General features: G+C 41.5%; 1 protein-coding gene across 1 annotated transcript in view; it reads left to right on the forward strand.

Moving 5' to 3' along the window:
* The window catches only part of IQSEC3 (IQ motif and Sec7 domain ArfGEF 3), a 155,392-nt gene that overhangs the window by 46,459 nt on the left and 88,788 nt on the right, over positions 1 to 20,145 (forward strand). The window contains exon 2 of the mRNA XM_044678205.1: positions 10,257 to 10,340. Within this exon, the coding sequence (XP_044534140.1) occupies positions 10,257 to 10,340 (84 nt within the window). The remainder of the gene's footprint in view (positions 1 to 10,256; positions 10,341 to 20,145) is intronic.

A 20,145-nucleotide genomic window follows, 5' to 3' on the forward strand; every position in this document is an offset into this window, starting at 1 on the left:
GTTGATTCTCTTCTATACTCTAGTTACTATGCAGCCTTTTCTCCATAGCAAGGAGGTCATTTTCATTTTTTGTATGTTTAACTCATAGCCAGACTGGAAAAGTCAAGGAGTAGTACTGGAGGTCTTTCTCCTGAATTCTTGTGAACCCCAACTTACTATTCTCTCTACACGTTCTTTCAATCCTCAACTTCCCTAGGTGTTGTCTCATCTACATTACTATACTAAATCACCCCCCAATGATTTATTATCATGTCTACCCTGGGCTAAACACTCTCGGTGTTCTTTATCAATTCGTTGAGCTTTGGTTAGGGTTTTGTTTTAGAAGGGCAGAAAGGACATTGATAACCTTTGGGTGAGGAGTAATATATATGGTGAAAAGACCGCTGGACTAGGAGCCAGGGCCCTTGGGTTCTGATCTTGGTTCTTCCATTTAGTGGGAAAAGCACCATCAGCCTCAGGTTGATTCTCACTTCTGTATAACCTTAGAAAAACTCTCTAACTCTTTTATTCTCATCTATGAATATGATCTATAAGGCCCTCTTCAGCTCTGAAATTTTGTGATTCTGCAAACTAGTTGCATGACCTTGGACAAACTATTCCATCACTGTATGTCTGACTTTCCTAATCTGTAAAATGTCAGGCAGGATGAATTCTGAGTTTTTTTCTTCTCTGACATTCTACGACTCCTAAGAGCTGAATACTGTCCTGCAATCATTTTCATCCACTGGTTTAAAAGACAACGCTAGGTAGAGTTTAGTATTCTTCAGAAACAAAAATCTCTTCTGTGATTCTGTGATTCCTTTCCCCTTGATGTCTGGAGGAGCCTTGCCAGAATTTGGGTGAATTGAACTCAGGAGAAGTATTAGTAATGTTTCTGATTTAACATAGCTTGTGCCATGACAAAAAGGGTGTCTGAACATTGATATAGACTGGGATTCCAGAACTATCTCTACTTTTCTACAGGGGCCCCAAAACATTGCCACATGGCGAAAGCATCATGGAAACATGCTTCATCTGCTTGGTGTTGCTGCTCTGGTTTCATTGCTGCTCTAAACCTCACTTCCCATTTTAATAAAAGAGCAAAAGTAATGTTGGCCATATAACTTCTGCCCTGTCATGACAAGGTATATTGGGAAAACAAAGAATATGAATAAAAACTCTTGGGGAGAAGATGTAGGGAAATAATAGCAGCTCATATTTAGATAATTCCAAGGAAGGTTAATCCAATTACATACAAGGAAATAAAGGTTCAGAGAAATAAGTGAAGAGTAAGACCAGGTCTTCTGATTTTTGACAAGCAACAAGGTGGTACAATGGACAGATCCTGGAGTCAGGAAGACCTAATTTCAAATCTGCTCTTACACTCTTCCTACCTGTGTGGCCCTTGGCAAGTCACTTAATCCCTATTTGTCTCCATTTTCTCCTCTGTTAAATGGGGATAATAATAGTACCTGCCTCCCAGGATTATTTGTGAAGATCAAATGAAATCAAATAAAAATTGCTTAGCGTAGTGCCTGGAACATGAGTAAGTACTTTATAAAGTTAGCTATTATTATTACTACTATTATTGCTGCCTGATAAGGACATTACTAATAGAGGTAATTTGTGAGCACTTGCTAAAAAAAAAAGAGTGAGAGAGATAACTTTAGTTATAGAGCTAAGGAAATCATGTTGGGGGCCTAAAATATCTTATTCATTAGTTGATTGTAGAACTCTTCCTTCCTTTCTGCCATTTGAATAGGTTGTCATTGAAATGACTGATCTCCCAGGACTGTTTTAGTCTATACATACTCAGAATCCTACAAAGCTGAAAGTTTGCTCTAGAATTCTGAATAGTGTAAAATGGAATGTTGGTCAACCTGGCAGCACCTTGTGAGCATCCACTGGAGTAGAGTCCAGCATTAAGCCCTGTTCAATAGATTCAAAAGAGGGCTTCCTCCTATCTGGGTCATATGTTAAAAGGAAATCACTGGGACCCAGCAGGGTTGGTGCTAATTATTTCTTGTCAATGGAAGTGTTGAAGAAGAAGGTGTGTGGCTACTTGCTATTCATGTTGTAATGGGGGTTCATCTGTTTGCAATTTCTGGTTGCTCCCAACTCACAATATTAGAGGGTCTGAGAGTTGGAAAGGAGACCTTTTAATTCAGTGGTTCCCAAACTTTTTTGGCCTACCGCCCCCTTTCCAGAAAAAATATTACTTAGCCCCCTGGAAATTAAATTTTTAAAAATTTTAATAGCAATTAATAGGAAAGATAAATGTACCTGTGGCCATCACCGCCTCCCTGGACTGCTGCAGCACCCACCAGGGGGTGGTAGCACCCACTTTGGGAATCACTGATTTAATCCAAGCTAAATATGAACAAGAATTTCCTCCATAGCCTAGCCACCAAGTGGTCCTTCAGTTTTTCTTGAAGACCATTCATCAACTAATTTCCAAAGGGACCCATTTCATTCTGGACAGCCTTGAGTTCATTTTTTCTTTCATCAAACCAAAACCTTCTCCTCAGCAACTCCTTGCCCCTCACAAATTGCAATTAGTTCTGCCCTCTACAGTCCAGCAGAAAAAGCCTAACACTTCTTTTAAATGCTATCAGAAGTACTTGGTGAGAGCTATTATCTCTGCTTTCCCTTCTCAAGTTTTCTCTAGGTTATACAGCCTTACTTCCTTCAATTAATCTTTGTATGGGAGGATCTTGTGGCCTTTCACTATCCCAGTCACAACTCCCCCTAATCCCCCCAGACACTCATCAGCTTATCAATACTTTCTAGGCTATATTACTCAGAACTGAACACAATATTCCAAATATAGTCTAATCATGAAAGAGTACACTAGTACTGATGTAGTTTCAAACTGTATAAGTATTTTTGGCTGCTATATCATACAGTTGACTCATTGAGTTTGCAGTCCACTGAACCCCTAGATCTTTTTCAGACAAACTCTGTCTAGTAATGCATTTCCCATCTGATATAAGCAAAGTTAATCTTTGAATCTGAGTTTAAGGCTCCATAATGATAAATTTCGTATTATTAGATACAGCTCAATATTATAGTCTATTTCAATCTTTTGGTGATTCTGACTTTGACATCTAACATGGTTAACTATCCATATCAACTTTGTATCATCCAGAATTTTAAAATTAATGAATTAATTTTTTTGTTACATTACAATTCCTAGGTATCTTTCTCCCTCTCTCCCCTCCTCACACTAGAGAGGCATCATTTGACAAAAAGATATATGTATACATCAAATTATATATTACTTATTTCTATTTATAAGTTCTTTCTCCAGAGGTGTGCATACACAAGTTATTTTTCAGACAATATTTCTGTTGCTGTAGATAATGTTCTCTTACACCATCTGTGTCTTTGTCCTAAGTCACTGATTTATAAAAAATTAACCAGCAGAAGACCAAGATAAGACTCCTAAAAACTTTCACTGAACATACACCTCTTTCCAAGTTATGTGGAACCATAAATGATAACTCTTTGGGTCTTGCCAGTCAACCTGTCATCATTTAACCCTGTTCTTATGTTATCCAAATCAAACCTCTCCATCTTTTCTGCAAGAATAGGTGGTTTGAGACATTTTGTCTTTGTCAAATGCATTACTAAGATCTAGGCAAACTAAATCTACAGCATTCCCTTCCCCTAGCAATCTAGTAATTATATCCACAAAAGCAAATAAAGATAGTTTGGCATTATCAATTCTTGATAAAGTATTTTGTCTGACCACCATTTCCTTTTCTAGAGGTCCACTAATTGTTCCTTAATAATGGGTTTTAGAATTTTGCCAAGAATCTAAGTCATAATCATTGACCTATAGTTTGTCGATTCCATTCTCTTTCTTTTCTTTGAAAACTAGATCAACATTTGCCCTTTTGCAGTTTTTTGGGACCTCTACAATTCTTTATAATCTTTCAAAGTTTCCTGACAATAGCTCAGGAATCAAAGAAGCATGATCTTCTTATATTGGACTATGTGGCTCTTCTTGATCCAGTAACTTGAACTAATACTACATTCTATAGTTATCTCACATATCAGCTCCCTATTAGCCACTTCTATTCTATTCTCTCCAATCTAAAGTTCATTTTACATGGCAGAGAAATCAGAGGCAAAATAAGAATGGAGCAAATTTAATTTCCCAACTTGAAGATCCAAGGATTGCCTCTCTTGAAGGACACACTTGAGTCTGATGAGTTCATCTTGGTTTGGTGATGGCTTATTGCACTACCTCTCTCCAACAGTCTTCTTCCTTTCAGGGATGTGGCATCTTACAGGCTTATTGACTCTAAAACTGTCCTCTCAGGGAGAGAGAAGAGAAGAGAAGAGAAGAGAAGAGAAGAGAAGAGAAGAGAAGAGAAGAGAAGAGAAGAGAAGAGAAGAAGAGAAGAGGGGACTGTGCTGCTTGAGAAGACCACAAAAATATAGGGTCCAGTAGAAAGCTGAGGAGTCATTCAGAAATGGACAGAAATTCTGGCTCAAAGTACATTCAACAACATAGTTTACCTTAGCAATAGGTAGATTGGTCTGTCTCTGGCTTCTTCCTGGTAGTGTAACATTCTTCTAAGTGGTATAATTTCAGGAATGATTCTATTCTCACCCACGCACCATACAACATATGATTGCAATCCTCCAGTTTTAGTTTAAAAAGCTTTTTGTCCTATTCTCAAAATACAAAGATTCCTTGGGAAGCTAACTTATAAGGCTAGAGTTCTTAACCTTTTTTAGATCATGGACCTCTTTGGCTAGCTAGTGAAGCCTCTGGAACACTTCCCAGAATTATGTTTTAAGTAAAATTAAATACATAGGTTTCAAAGTAAACAGAAGATCAAGAAGAAGGTGTAAGTTTTTTCCACCCAAGTTGACAAATTCCCTGAATTTGTACCCTCAAGTCCATAAACCCCAAATTAAGAGTCCCTGCTATCAATTACTTATACCTTTGTATAAATAAATTTTATTATGACCCAGAATCAGGATATTTTAGAACTAGAAGACACTTCAGACATCATCTAGTCATTTTTTTAGAAAAGGAAACAATTCTGGATAGGACAAATGACTTACCTGAAGTAGCACAGACAATAAGTGCTAAGAAACCCTGACTTCTGACTCACCAGTTAGTTGTTTATCTACTATATGTCACTGCCTCATATCAAGATTCTCTCACTGAGGGAGCAGATGACTTTAGGACCAAAAGTGAACTTCTCATATATCACAGTTTTGCCTGAGGCATCTCCTACCCAAGAGACACAGCTCAGAATGTGTATCTGGAGAAAGAAAGAGAAGGAAGGAGAAGAAGAGTTAATTCAGTATAAACAAAACCAAGCATCACCAAGGAATTATTTAATCCATAATAAAAATAGTGGAGAATTCAGAGGTAGGCAGGTGATGGGTGGGTTAGTCATGCATAGCAGTAGTAGAGAGAATGGGCTTTCCATGGGAAGTGGGGTCCTTACTGACAGAGCCCTAGCATGGTAGGTCAAGGCTAAATGAAGGAATGAGATTGCACTGAAGTTGGCTGGGCAAGAGGAGTAGACATTGCCTAGCCAATCCATTTCTACCCTCAGATAGTCATTCAACAAATTCTTCTTGAATACTTAGGATGTGTAAGGCACATATAATATGAAGATGGAAAAAGCAGATGATAACTGTGATACTGAGGGAATAAGATTAGTGAAAAGAATTCTTGCAAAGTGGTGTGGGGGCTTGGAGAAAGGCTTCATGGAGGGAGCAACTTTGAATTTGGCTATAATATTTCTGGAAGTTGTCAGTTGTGGATTAAATGTAGGAGGTAATTTGTGGATTCTTTTTATTTCCACTTTCCCCCCTTGTTCAAGAATGTCAGGACAGTTCTCTTGTATAATTTCCTGTAGGATGATGTCCAAACTTTTTCTTTTGTCATGATGTTCCGGCAGACCAATAATTCTTAAGTTGTCTCTTTGAGATCTGTTTTCCAAATCTGTGGTTGTGTCAATGAGGTGTTTCATATTTTCCTCAAATTTTTCATTTTTTCATTTTGTTTTATATTTTCTTGCTGCCTTGTGAAGTCACTTGCTTCTAGTTGTTGAATTCTAATTTTTAGAGACTGAATTTCATTCCTGGCTTTTTGCTCATCTTTTTCCTTCTGGTCTGCTTTTCTTTGTAGATCATCTTTCACCTTCTTTGCTTCATTTTTCAGCTGGTCAATTTGGGCTTTTAAGACATTATTTTCTTGTTTTAGATCATGTATTTCCTTTTCTCAATTGTCTTCAGCCTCTGTTGATTGTTTTCTGAGTTCTTGAGTTAATTGAATTTTAAGTTCTTCCAAAGCCTATGTCAATTTCACTGAAGTTTCTATGTTTTTTCTTGGTGTTTCTTTATCTTCTTCTGATCCATTTGCTTTTTGTTCAATTTCTGGACAGAAGCTGTTGATTGTGGTTTCTTTTTTCTTTTTCTGTTGTTTACTCATGTTTTTTCCTTCTTTCTCCCCTGTAATTGGCTGTAATATTAATCCTCTGATCATATTTTTTTTATCTGTGGATTTGGGCTATTCAGCCCTGGGAGAGCTTCTTCTCTATTTTGTTGACTAATTAGGTTAGTGGAACCTGAAGCCAGATTTTCCCCAGCTGGTGGTAAAAGCTAAAGAAGTAAATTAGGCTACTTTCCTTGTAGTCTGTGGGGGAGGAGTGTTGGAGCTTTCCTGCCCTCTGAAGACTTCTTGGCTGCTGTATTGATAGGATTAAGCCAGGGTGTGGTTGATCTACAGGGCTCTGAGTGCCCTGAGGTCAAAGCCTCAAGAAAAAGGGGGGGCAGCACAAGTTGGAGGGTATGTTCATCCTCTCTGGGTTTCTTGCCCAGCAGCTTCCCTGCTGTCTGTGTTCAAAGCCTTGAGTTTGGCACAGCAGTGTCAGTGAGGCACTCTCTCAGACTAGCACCCCAGCCCACCCAGAGATTCCAGGATTCACTAGAGACTCTGAAAATTAGGTAGAGGAGGGGATCTGGGATCTTCCTCCTTTCTTTCCCCTCCCACCTGAGAGTTCCAAGAATTCAGGCTTTTTTTTTTCTCTTTTTTCCCCACATACCTTTTAAGTTGGGTTCAGCTGGAGGATCCCCCAGCTCTGTTGTGTTGTCAGATTTAGTTTTCCGTTACCTCAGAGCCATTTGTCCTTGATTGGTGGTGAAGAGCTTTATGGAGGTCTGGAGCCTTGCTGCTTCTATGCCACCATCTTCCCAGAATTCCTCCCAAACTCGAGGGAGTAACTTTGAAAGAAGGGAAATATTTAAATAAAAAAGAATGAAAAGAGAATACATTCTAATTATGGGGATCATAAGGAATGAGAAAGAGCAGAAAGAGAATGGCATCTAGAAGATAGATCTGCTGGGGCAGGTTGAAGCTAGATTATGGAAATCCTAGAATGTTACTTTATTTGCTAGGGAATGGAAAAGCACTAAAGGTTTTTGAATGGATATTAGGAAGGGAAAAGGAAGAGAATAAGCATTTCTATAGCACCTACTATGTGTACTGTGCTAAGTGCTTACCCTGTTAGGTAGTAACTATTATTATTTTCATGTTGCAGTTGAAGAAACTGAGGCAAAGAGAGGTTAAATGACTGGCCTGGGGTCACATAACTAATAAGCATCTGATTGAGGCTGGAATTTGACTTTAGGTCTTCCTTACTCCAGGACCATAGCTCTATCCACTATGCCATCTAGCTGCCTATCTAGAATGGGGGAGTGATATGATCACAGTGGCATGTTAGGAAGATTATCTCAACAAACAATATGAAAAGAAAAAGGAGAACAAGGTGGTTGCAGTAGGAATTTAGAGAAAGGATTGGATGTGAACAATATTATGTAGAAGAAATGGACCAGATGTGGCAATTGATTGAATTGAAGGAAAGAATCAAAAATGAGTCTGGGGCTACAAATCTGGAATGGCAGAATGGTGATGCCGTTAATAGAAATAAACCTATGGGTGTTGGAGGGGGGAAGATGAGTTCAATTTCAGACATGCTGAGTTTGAGGTGCTGCTGGGACATTTGGGTAGGCAGTTTATGGTGGAGGACTTTAGCTCTAAGGAGCAATTGGAGGTAGGGATGTAAACTTGGGAGTCATCTGTGCAAAGCAATAATTGAAGCCACAGGAGTGGAATAGATCACCAAGGAAGACAGTGTAGAACAAGTCTGATGTGGAACCCTTATAGGCTTGCCTTCCTCACTCAGGCTACAAATGCTAGCATCCTCTGTGCCAGAGAGAAATTGAGAGGGAACATGAGAACTCTATATGCCTGATTGAGGAAGGAGTAAGAAAACCATAGTTCTGTGTAAAATAGATATATTTCCTAGGAAAGGTTAAATGGATGTCTGGCCCTAAATGAAAAGCAAAGTAGTAGTAACTGCTATATGGGGAATGTGTTTTCTGGCAAGAAAATGTAGAATTTCAAATGAGTTTTAAGGTAGTGGGATTTTATCTGAGTAGATGGTCCTCTTTCTATAATTCTGAGGATCTTGGGTAAAGTACAAGTTTTTGCTGGTTTAATTAGAAGTCAATTATGGTATTTATAGGAAATTCAGTTCCTGTTCTTCCTTTGCCTAAATGTAAATGGAGATACATTGCTACCTCAGCTACTAGGGGATTGCTACTTAGTCCCCTAGGCTCTGTGGGAACAGATCTGTTCCTTCTACTGGCAGTTTTTCATTTACTTGTGTTTACCTTGCCTCTTTCTCTTCCATGTTTTGGCTTCTGAAACCTTCTCCTTCTCAGTCTCACTCCTTGTACTTCTCCCCAGACACTGACAAAGCATATGGGGATTCACAAAGTGCCCTGAAAACTTAAGGTTGTTGTGGTAGAGTCATGAAACATTGGTTCTTGTTTCTGCTCTGCAAATGCCTTAGACAAGGCATTTCCCCTTGGGCTATGTGTTCTTCCCTTAAAATAGGGGTATTGGACTAGAAGAATTCTAAGTTCCCTCCCAACAAGGCAGGAACCCTGGACTTTGAGTGAAGAGATCTGGGTTTGAATCCCAACTTCAGCTCTTGCTAGCTGCAGATAAATTGCTTAATCTGTATAAACTTTTTTCTTCCTCCCTAAAGTGGGCATAACAATAAATGTACTACCTATCCTATACCATTGGTGTGAAGAAAACACTGGGAAATCTTAAAGCGTTATATGATTGGTTATTAGGATGATTTTTCACAATATTTTGGGGCTTCTCCCTTTGGTTAGTGAAGAAAGGAAAAATATGACCCAGGGCAAGGGGAGGGTCCATTTGACTGAGAGAGGACAAGGTTCTAGAATGAAAAAGAACTGCCTTCTATCTCAGCTGAGCAACTACGTGGTGTAGTGGATAGAGTGCCAAGCCTGGAGTCAGGAAGACATCTTCCTGAGTTCAAATCTGACTTCACACTCTTATTAGCTTTATGGTCCTAGGCAAGCTACTTAACCCTATTTGCCTCATTTTCCTCATCTGTAACTGAGCTGGAGAAGGAAATGACAACCAAAAAATGGCCAAAAAAATGGGGTCATGAAGTCAGACACAACTGAACAACAGCAAATCTCAGTGTTGCCACTGGTGGCCTTAGTCACTTACCCAGGGCTCCTTCCTCTCAATCCATTCTGCCATTTACTCTATCACCTCACCCCTTTCCTCATGTGGAGAATTCATTCTACTTCTGACCATCCCAAGGGTGGTCATGTCTCACCATTATTTATATCTGGATTTTGAACTTGCAATGCAAAATTCCAGGAATGCATATGTGTCTATGATTATATGTAGATGGGATTATAGGTCCACCGTTGGGAATACTCTTTAATTCCTAGAGTATTACAGACTGTGCATTGGAGACAGTGTCTGGGTGATGATAAGTCACATTTCATGATCAATTTAAGGCTTGCAAAATACTGTCCTTACAAACTACCTGTGTAGTGACTCATACAAGTATTATATCTGTATTTTACAGATGAGGTAACTGGCTTTCAGAGATGTTAATGACTTTTCTAGGGTCTCACAGCTAGGAACTGGCAGAAAGAAATTGAAATCCAAGTCTACTAATGAAGGCTCCATTGTATGCAAGTTATTGCATGCTTTATGGGAAAGACTAAGTAGATGGGAAGGCCACTAGAGGCTGAGGTCAGCAGGGATTCTCAAGTCTCACTCTGTCCTAGACCAGTGACAGCGACTGTATACAAAGATGCCTGTGCAAAATGATGGTATTGGTGGGATTTGTGGGGTCCTCCAGTGCAAACAAGAGCTCTGACTGGCCTCTTTCTCCTATCTGCAGGAATGAGACTGTACTACACCAATTCTGCTGCCCAGCTGCTGATGCCGAACAAAAGCCTGCATCTTCAGACCTGGCCTCCCAAAGGTGGGAATTTGGATAGTTGACTCTTTCTTTGGCCATGTTTGGGGATTTCTTTGGGACTTTCCTGTTTTCTTTCCTACCTGATTGAACCTTTCATTTCACACTTGTATTCCTTCCTTCTGGTCAATCTTCATCAAATTTCTTATTTTTTCCCTCTTTTCTTTCCTCTTTTTCCAAGTCACTTAGCCTCTGTCTGCCTCAGTTCCTCAAATGAGGGATATTAACAGCATCTACCTCATGAGGTTGTCGTGAGAATCAAATGAGATAATATCTGTAAAGCTCTTAGCACTGTGCTTTATAAATGCCTGTTCCTTTCCTCTCTTCCTAGACCCTTGGGGGAGTGGAGCATCTTACCCCTCTTCATTCTAAAAATGCCATATAGAATGCAATAATTTTTCAAATTTGAATTCATTGAAAACTAATTTTATTTGGTTGTGAAGAATTTTGTACCTATTCAGAGAATTGGAAATGTCCTGGAGGGTTTTGAAAAACCAAGTGTAGGGAATTGTGGTCCTCTACCTTTGCTCCCAAAGAGGGGAAGCAGCAAGATCTTGGAGGAGAATTCATAAAGTCTGAATTGGGCCTTCTTCCTTAAGGAAGAATGTATACCTATGATCCTTATTCCAAGAGGTCCTGACATCTTCTCCTTTTGTTCCCTCAACATAAACACATATACCACTCATCATTCTATTCCTTCTTCCCTAATTTTTCCTTTCCTTGAAGAAAGAATAGAAGACTGGTAAGGAACACTACTCTAAGCTCTCATCCTATAGCACCTTTGGTGTTTCTGTCTCAATTCTTGGGACTTAGAATGTGAAGGGAGAATCCAGTCTGAACCCTTCATTTTACAGATGAGGAGTCGAGGCCCAGAGAATGAAGTGATTTGCCCATGATCACACAATTAGCAAATAGAGCTGGGATTTGAACTCATATCCTTTGATTCAAAATTCTATGCTCTTTCCACTACTGTATTTTGCTTTTTCCATATTGCTTCCCTCTGTCCCACTCCTGTATCACATAACCTTCTGACACTCCTTCAGTCTCATACTGTCCCACTATCCCATCCCTGAAAGCCTCTTCCTGTTCCTCCCTAGCCTAGATTTGTTGGGTAAAGAGCGGGTCATCCCGGTGGTACTTTTGGCCAGAGGTGGGAATGTGATTGACTTCAAACTCCAGAATATACAGGGAACCGATTTGGGTTGGGGAGGCTCTGGAATGAGGCTTTTTTTCTTGGAGGTGGGGCTTTTTCATGGGATCTGGGGTCTTCAGTATATTAGGAGATCCTTGCTCCATGATTTGGGATGTGTTAGTGAGAAATCTACCATCTTGGTTCCCATGAAGACTGCCATTTGCTTTTCACCTTGAGGGGATATAAGCTAGGTTCGGGGCCTCTTGAGAGGGAAGTGTTTTTCTTTGGTTTGGCGTTGGTTTTGTCAGGGGCCTAAAAGCCCTCCCTTCCCTCCTTTCTCCTCCCTAACCCAGTGAGGGGTGCTATGACTTGTCCCCAGGTTGGTCCAGGGCTCTGACTCTCTATCCATTTCTGTTTCCAGGCTTCTCCTAGATCCCGTTGTCTTGTCTGTGTGTTTGTCTGGCTTGTGATTTTCCACAGTGTCTGTCTCTGTCTATATGTGTTGTCAGGCACGCTGATTCTCTGGGAGGATCCTGTCTCTTTGTTACCTTGTCTTGTTGCCTCAGAGAATCTGTATTAGTCTGTTTGCTTCTTGACTTCTCAGAGAGATTCTACTTTAGTAATAATGATAATGTCTTCCATAAGATTTGTATCCTCCTCTACCCCTTAAATCCCATGTCCCTGGAGTGGGGTATGGGATGCCCTTAAGTCTCCTCTTCAACCAGAGGAGGCTATCCTTGGGGAAAGTCCAAGAAATGACAGGCTATTAGCTTCTCTTAACCCTTCCCTTCTCAGTACCTTGTGTTTGGCATCAGGGAAGGACGCAAGGCCAGAAACCTAGCACAAGAGCTAACTAACATCAAGTGGGTTGGACATAAAACTCCTAATGGCTTCTCAGAGTAAAGTCTCTTTGGAAAGCTATCTGATTCCTTCTACATTAATCAGGCTTCGGGCACAGTAAAGCCTCCCATTGCTGTCTCTAGGATAAGCCACTTGGGCATCCTAGTGACTCAGTAAGGAGTCCAGAATAAATTAATCGGATCTCAACATGGTCTCCTTGATGGTTCTAGGTAGGATAAGGTAATTGGGTCTCAGCTTTGGGCCAGTCAGATCTCTTGGCCTGATCAGATTATAGAAAAAGATAATGACATTTCTCCCAGCTTATGCTCCCTGGAAGAAGGGAGAATAGGAGTAGATCCAATCTCCCAGCTCTATTTGCCATCCTGTGCTTGGCTCTCTGTTTTTAATGAGGGCAGCCTTCATGAATACTGTGACTTTATCCTGTGTGACTGGTTTTAACCAATTGGACAGTCTGGGGGAAAGCTGTCAGAGCCGGCTTGTATTATCTCTTCCATCCCACCCCCTAAAATGTGGGGCTAAGCAGAGTATCTTTAATTAAGCTATCTGGGTACTGCTTGTCACCCTAAGCCGATTACTTGGTCCTGGGATTAATCAAATGTGTAAAAGGAGGAACAACTCATGTTTTAGCCAGCTGATGACTCGGCCCTGGTGGTCCAGCTGCCATTCTTTAGGAGGTTCCAGGAGAAACCTTTCCAGACCAGCTGATAGGAGAAAAGTTTGATGTTTGTGAAGGAGAGCCTGGGAAAAAGGAAATATTTTTCTCCACAGGGCACAATGAGGAGCTAGAAGGGAATAACATTGGTTCTTTTCTGGTAGAGTCAGTAAGCAGAGAAAGAACTCAAATGAGTGGGAAGGGAAAGAAATCATATAGGTTGAGCATCAGGGCCCAGGGCAATGGGAAACAGTTTACAGGCATAGGCTAGCATCCTCAGAACATGTGAGGCCAATCCCTCCTGTGTCAGACCACTAGGGAGAATTTCCAGGGGCGGTGGGGGGGGGGGAGCAACCACTTCTGTTCTCTCTGCCCCTTGGAAAAATGCAGAAAGGTAGACCACTTGGCCAGGATCTCAGTGGGTAATTTAGTCACAGCAGCATCTCATAGTGGGGTTGAGTGGGGCTAGGGCTCTGATAATGGCACTATATCCACTATCCTATTATCTGGACTCAGAGAGAGGTAGAAAGAAGTCTGCCTCTAGATGGGCTGACCCAAGCCCGACTCGTCCCTCCCCATCTCCTTTGCCCCAGCTAATGGAAGGACTATATTCTGGGGAGCTGAATAGGCCAGTAATTGCAGTCCTACTTTCCATCCCTCTGGCTCCCCTCCCCACTCCTCATTCCCTATTTCTCCGTGACATGTCAAACAATGACCCAGGAGCTGGCCAGGTGCCTCTCAGCAGCGAACAGAATTGCAGTCCATTTGTCTCCGTGGGTGGCAATGGGGCCCCTGATGAGGGAGATTGGTTTCTATTAGAGTAATGAGAGGAGAGCTGCTGCTGGGATGAAGCCAGCGGCAGCAGCTGCTTTTCTGGAGAGGGAGGCTCCATGCTTCAGGGGGTCTCTCCAGCTTCCTGAGAGGGGCTTCCGAGCCAGGAAAGGAAAGGTGCTGCTAAGAGAGGCCCCCTGGGGAATTTGGAGCAAGGCTTGGGAAGGTCGTGCAGTACTTGAAGCTCAGGGCCAGGAGCCAGTCGGATACCTACAGCCCCAGAGGCAACACATTTCTCCTTGACCTTCATTCTCCAGAACACTTCCTTCCCATCAATCCCCCACATCCATATCCTAGAAGCTGGAAAAATGTGCTCTGGAGGGTTCAAGAGAAATCTCTGCATCCATTTAGTCATTTTCCAACCTTGGCCAATCTTTCTATTCTCCCCAAACCTAGCAACACATTTAAGTTCCAATCATTTAAATAAATAAGGGATGTGTGTGTGTGTGTGTGTGTGTGTGTGTGTGTGTGTGTGTGTGTGTGTGTGTGTAAAGTATTTATATATATAATTCAGGGTCCTGTGCTATCAGAGTACTATGCTAGGTACTGCGAATCCAAAGCTAATGAACAGTCCCTAACTCTCAAGGAACTCACATTCTATATGGAAACAGATGAGCAAATACAAGATGATTTGAGAAGAAAAAGAATGCTAAACAAGAAGTTTCATGCCAAACAAGAAGAAGCTCCACAAAAGAGAAGCCCTGAAAGGAATCTAAGATTCTTAGAGGCATGGGTGTTGAGGGACTGAGTGCACCAGACACTGGGGAAAGATCATGCAAAGCTCTGAAGATGGGAGATAGAAGCCAGAGTTCAGGGAACTACAAGCAGGACAATTTGACCGGACTATGAGTATCTAAAGGGATAGGGACTAGAGCTGTGATTTTGTGAGTGTGGGTGTTGATGTGGAATCTAGAAGCCCTCAAATTTGTAGCCTAGAAAGATTTGATGGATCCTTGTTTAGTTAGCTTGAAGATGAATGTCCTGGGTTTGACCTTGTGAGTGATGGTTCTTCCCTAAGGGAAAGTCCAATGTCACTAGTCTCAATCTAACAAAAGACCTTTTTTGAGCTTGAATGGGGATGACCATTCCCATCAGAGCCAAGCCCAAGCCCAGTGACTCTTTAGTGTAGTAGGCAACACATCAGTCTGGTAAGCTGAAGGTCCTGAATTCGATCCTAGAAAGGAGGGTATGATACAGTGGGAAAGGCTTCTAAAGACAAAGAAGAGTCCCTTGGCTTGGGCTTAGCCCTGATGGGAATGGTCATCCCCACTCAAGCTCAAATAAGGCCTTTTGTTAGTTTGAGACTAGTGAAGTTGGACTTTCCCTTAAGGAAGAACCATCACTCACAAGGTCAAACCCAGGACTTTCACCTTTGAGCTAACTAAACACGAGTTCATCAAATCTTTCTAGGCTACAAATTTGGGGGCTTCTAGATTCCACATCAACATGAGGAATTCCCAGGGGAAGAATCTCTCTCTTCGAAGCCGTAATGATCAACATCTTTTCTGCGTCTTCAAGACTTAGAGAGCAGCCTAGAGCACTGAGAAGTGACTTACCCAAAGTCACACAGCCAGTTTGTATCCAGGTTGGGACTTGATCTCAGGTCTTCCTGGCTTTTGAAGTTGTCTCCAAATGTAAATGGCAGGGGGCAGTTGGTGACTCTGTGGCTAGAGAGCCAGGTCTAGAGATGGGAGGTTCTGGGTTCAAATGTGTCCTCAGACACTTTCTAGCTGAGTGACCCTGGGCAAATCATTTAACCCTCACTGCTTAACCCTTACTGCTCTTCTACCATGGCACCAATACACAGTATTGAGTCTAAGATGGAGGTAAAGTTTTGTTTTTTTAATGTAAATCAAAGTAACTCAAAACAAGTCTAAAATGGTAGGCTGGAACCATATTGTGAAAGACTTTAAATGCCAGTCTGAGGAGTTGCTTATTATTATTATATTCTCTTAGAGTCAATAGGGAACCACTGGTGTTTAGTTTATGATACTTCATTTGGCGTCTGGAGCCACTTCATCTTTAGCTATCACTTGCTCTTTGTCCTACTATGGCCAGAGAAGATGGAGATGAATATATGTGGGAGGGACTACTATCCCACAGAGGCAGCTGGACTAGGGCTCCTGGGTCACGGTGTTAGTGCTGGGTCAGGGGGAACCAGGAATGAGCTCCTGGCTAGGTTTGGGCAGAGCAAATGCTTCCCCTTTTCTGTTTGTCCCTGAGTGGGGTGGTTGATATCAGGACTGAGGTATGATCAATACAGCCTGGCCAGTGTTTACTCAGCGATTATGGAGCAATTAAATTTTCAATCAATACAGTTTAAACTTCAAGCAGCCGAGTTCTCCAGGCCTCCTGTGCCTGCTCCATTAGTCACAGCTCTGGCTTACCAGCTGCTGGGAGCCTCTGGCTTGGAGCTGGGCATGTATGGCAGTTCTCTTTCTTCTCATCCTTCCCTGCTGTTCAATGCTTAGCATGGAGGGGCCTTTCTATGAAGCAGGTTGGATAAATTCCCAAGATTCTACTGGGCAAATTACAGGGGCTCAGGCCCATGCAGCTCTGGTTTCCCTATAGTCCACGGAAATTTGTCCCATTCCATCCCACTTCATTTCTTGGCTTCTCGTGCCACTGTCCCTGGGAAGAGTCCGCATGCAAGGACCAAGGAATGAAGGGATGAGGTTGGTCAAAGGGAATATTTTCTTATTCCCATTGGTGGGACTCTGTATCTTAAAATCCAGGACAAATAGCTATTAAGTAAGTAGGGAATAATAATAGCTAAGGTTTATAGAATTCTTTAAAGCTTGTAAAACGCTATACATATAATTTCATTTGAGCTTCACAACTAAGCTAGGAGAAGAGTGATGTAAGTCTCTTAACTTTTTCGATGAGGAAAATGGTGCTGGATATGTGATTTGCTTGGAGTCCCATTTTAGCTAGTGTCTGAGGTAATATTCAGGAGTGCTTCTTCACTAAAGCCCAGTGCTCAATACAAACCTAGGTCACGTAACACCTTGTTTGCCTACTTTGGAAAAAAATATATCCATTCATATATATTCATCTTTTTTTAGAACTCGTTTCTTTTCTCAGTCTTTTTGCCACAATCGTTTAATCCCACCAGTGTTTCCGGCCATTGTGTAAGTGAGAGAAGGTTGTTTTGTTTTGTTTTGTTTTACTTCAATTCTAGTGACTTCTCTCCCTTTACCAATCCTTGCTTAAGGACATCTTCATTCTCACCCCATGAACAGTGATGAAGATCCTTCTAGCTTTTAACAAAGCTGCTCTGCTGTTTACAGTTTCAACACATATAGGCAATATTTTAAGACAAATAGTTTGCTGGCATGTTGATGAAAAAGACCCCAACAAGGTGGCTTTGAAGACTTTGACATTATTTAATTTAAATTACTTTAGGAGGCAAAGAACACAAGAAAGACATATTTTTTTTTACAGCTTGTAATGATTACTTACAAAATTCTGGTTAGCACCTCAGGGGTACAATGCATGGTGTATCACTGAACTCGAAGTGAATACTGATCCGTGCCTCCTTAGTGCTGAAAGAAATTGGGAGATGATAGACTTTGGGTAACAAGGTCAAGGGAAGGAAAATGCATGTTTGGATTTTCTGAGATGTGATTTCCTCACCATTTCACCCTTGGCTTTTGTCTCAAGGTAGGGCATTGGCAGATGTACTCCATTTGACAAGGGTTTTTTTTGGTTTGTTTATTTTCTGGGAAGTATGGGCTGAAAAGACTATTGCCTAGAGACATACCAGTAACAACAACCACAAAAAGAAGTTTTAACTTACTTCATTGGAAATAGAAAATATAGTTTTATGTGTCAGAAAGAGGGATTTAGACACAAAAATATCTGTTTCAGGATTTAGAAGCTTTGGATGTGTTGCCCACTGAGGTCCATTAGCCTTTTTGTGTGGTGATTTTAAAAAATAAGGTAAAAAAGTAACTGTCTAGAATGACTTGGAGCATAGTACATCTTTGTAGTGAGGAGAATGGACTAAATTACCTCGATAGTTCTGTGTTTTCATGAGTTTTGCATATTTTTGCCCATTTCCTACATTTGTACCCTTGTCCCTTGTGTTATTCTGAATGATCTTCATTGGGAGAAGAAGGAATGATGGCTCTAACTAGGGGCATTCATGCCAACATGGAATTGGGGGTGTGCAAGGTAATGAGAAATGACAGCACTAGAACATTAGAGTTAAGTTGGGTGACTGGAGGTTGTGGGAATGAAACAGACAGGAAAATGGCAGTTATATCCAAAGGAGGGAGACTAGAAGGTCATTGCTAGAATGGAGGTATCATTCGCCCTCCTCTTACTCTCACAAGCTTTCAGGAAAGCATAAGGCCACTGGAACAGGTCAGCTGTTCCCAGAGAAAAGACACCTGGTTGGCCATTCTATCTTATTCTCCCTAAGTACCTGAAGGGGGCAAACTCCCTAGTGACAGATGCCAAGAAAGAGTTTGGTCCAAACCCAAGACAATTAGAGTGACTGTAGAGAGAACCGAAACACCACAGACCTAGAGCAGACAAGAATAGATTAAATGTCAAGGGACCAAATTAGGTCAAAGTGAAATTAATGGAATTGGCCTGGTAAGAATCCCGCTAGCCTCAGGGACTTTTAGGGGCAGGATGACCCCTCCCCATCCCCATCCAAGAGCAGAAACTAGTAACTTGAATGAGAAGCACATGGCAAGTGTCCACTATTTGCCAAGGTGAGCCTGAGAGAGGAGTTCTTGGACTTTCCAGTTTCTGGTTCCTGTTTCAGTCTTTTGAAACACGGGTAAAACAAGTGAGCTCTTGAAAGGACTTTCATCCTATGGGGGTTACCTTGAGGGTAATCTCTCTAAGGGGCTGGGTTTAAGAATTCCCAAGATTCTGAAAGTTCTTGAGTTGGAGAGTTGAACACTGACTTTCTAGAAGGTTTCTTTAACAATGTACTCCTTAGAGGAGGAAAGGGAACCTCAAAGAACTTTCTTGCAGTTGAAAGACTAAAGCTATGCCATATGGGGAGAGAGGGGACAAGAGATCTGGACCTTGCCAACCATGTTATTGCTATGAGTTGCTCAGACAGTTCAGGTCCAAGGCTAATGCAAAGCATTTCTTCAGCAGTCCCCCAAAGTGACTTTACTGTGGGCGGGGGGAGTCTAATGAACACTTTGTTTCCATATTTGTTCATGGACAAGTTATTTCCATCTTCTACCTTTCCTATGTTATGTGAAATAAAGGCATTCCCACATCTATGCCTGTGAGGAAGGAAGTTGGGGATCCAGTTCCTTACATTTGGGGAAACTTAGACACAAGCTCTGGTCAGGAGGTTTCTGCTAGAGTATTCCAAGGTTGGTAGGGAAGCAAGAGAGAGCCAAGGAGAGACTCCTGGGGAAGGAGTCATCCTCCAGTGTAAACAGTCTGTGTGAACTAAATTTCTGGTGGAGCTAATCTCTGGGCCATAGGAGTATCAACTATGACATGATCAGATGTGAGGGCTAAGTATGAGCTCTAAACCCTGGAACTAAAGATTTTTAAAGCCAACATTATTAGAGTTGAAAGCAGCCTAATCTGACTGAGGCCTCTGAAGTATATTTAAGTACAGGGGAAGAAGATTTCTAGGCTTAGACTTGGGCTAAGGGGAAGATATAACTCCATGGAACACAATAAGGTTTCAGAGCTCATCTGGGAGCCCTGACACAGCAAACAGGAAAGGACCCAGTTGTTTACACCTTGCCTAGGGTTTGCCTTGGCATCAGTCTCTCTTGGTGGGAGGGACTAGTAGAAAAGGCAGATTTTCAGCTGCTCAAAAACTCCATTCATATCATAGAAGAACACTGGTTTTAAAAGCCCAGTATTCAAAAGAGAAAGATTCTGGGAACAGAGGGACTAATTTAGAGAAGATATCAAAGGAGTGATAGGCCTAGATGAATGCCATCCTATCAGAGTGTAATAGACTCGAAGAAAAGATTTCCAGCCATTGCAGCTAGAGAGAAATTTTTTCACCTGGCACTGGGCTTCACAGAGAAGGATTAAAAGCAGGAAGGGCCATTTTTATGGGTGAAATCTTCTTGCCACAGGGAGGTGAGACCAGCAACTCTAATGAGAGGAGGAGGGAGAGGAAGCTCTATGCTATATAACAGTTTATCTCAGAGTTAGAAAATTTGGGGAACAGAGATGACCCCTGCCCTTTTTCTGGACAGGTACCCTGGGCTGGAGCCTTAGAGAACTTTTCTCATGGCCAATATCTTATAATAACCAGCAGTCTTGATGGAAGTCCAGATGCTTGAATTCTCATGCTGATGATTCATTGTGAGGTAATTCCCAAGTTTAGATCT

Source organism: Gracilinanus agilis, chromosome 5 (genome assembly GCF_016433145.1).
Source record: "Gracilinanus agilis isolate LMUSP501 chromosome 5, AgileGrace, whole genome shotgun sequence".
Taxonomy (NCBI): Eukaryota; Metazoa; Chordata; class Mammalia; order Didelphimorphia; family Didelphidae; genus Gracilinanus; species Gracilinanus agilis.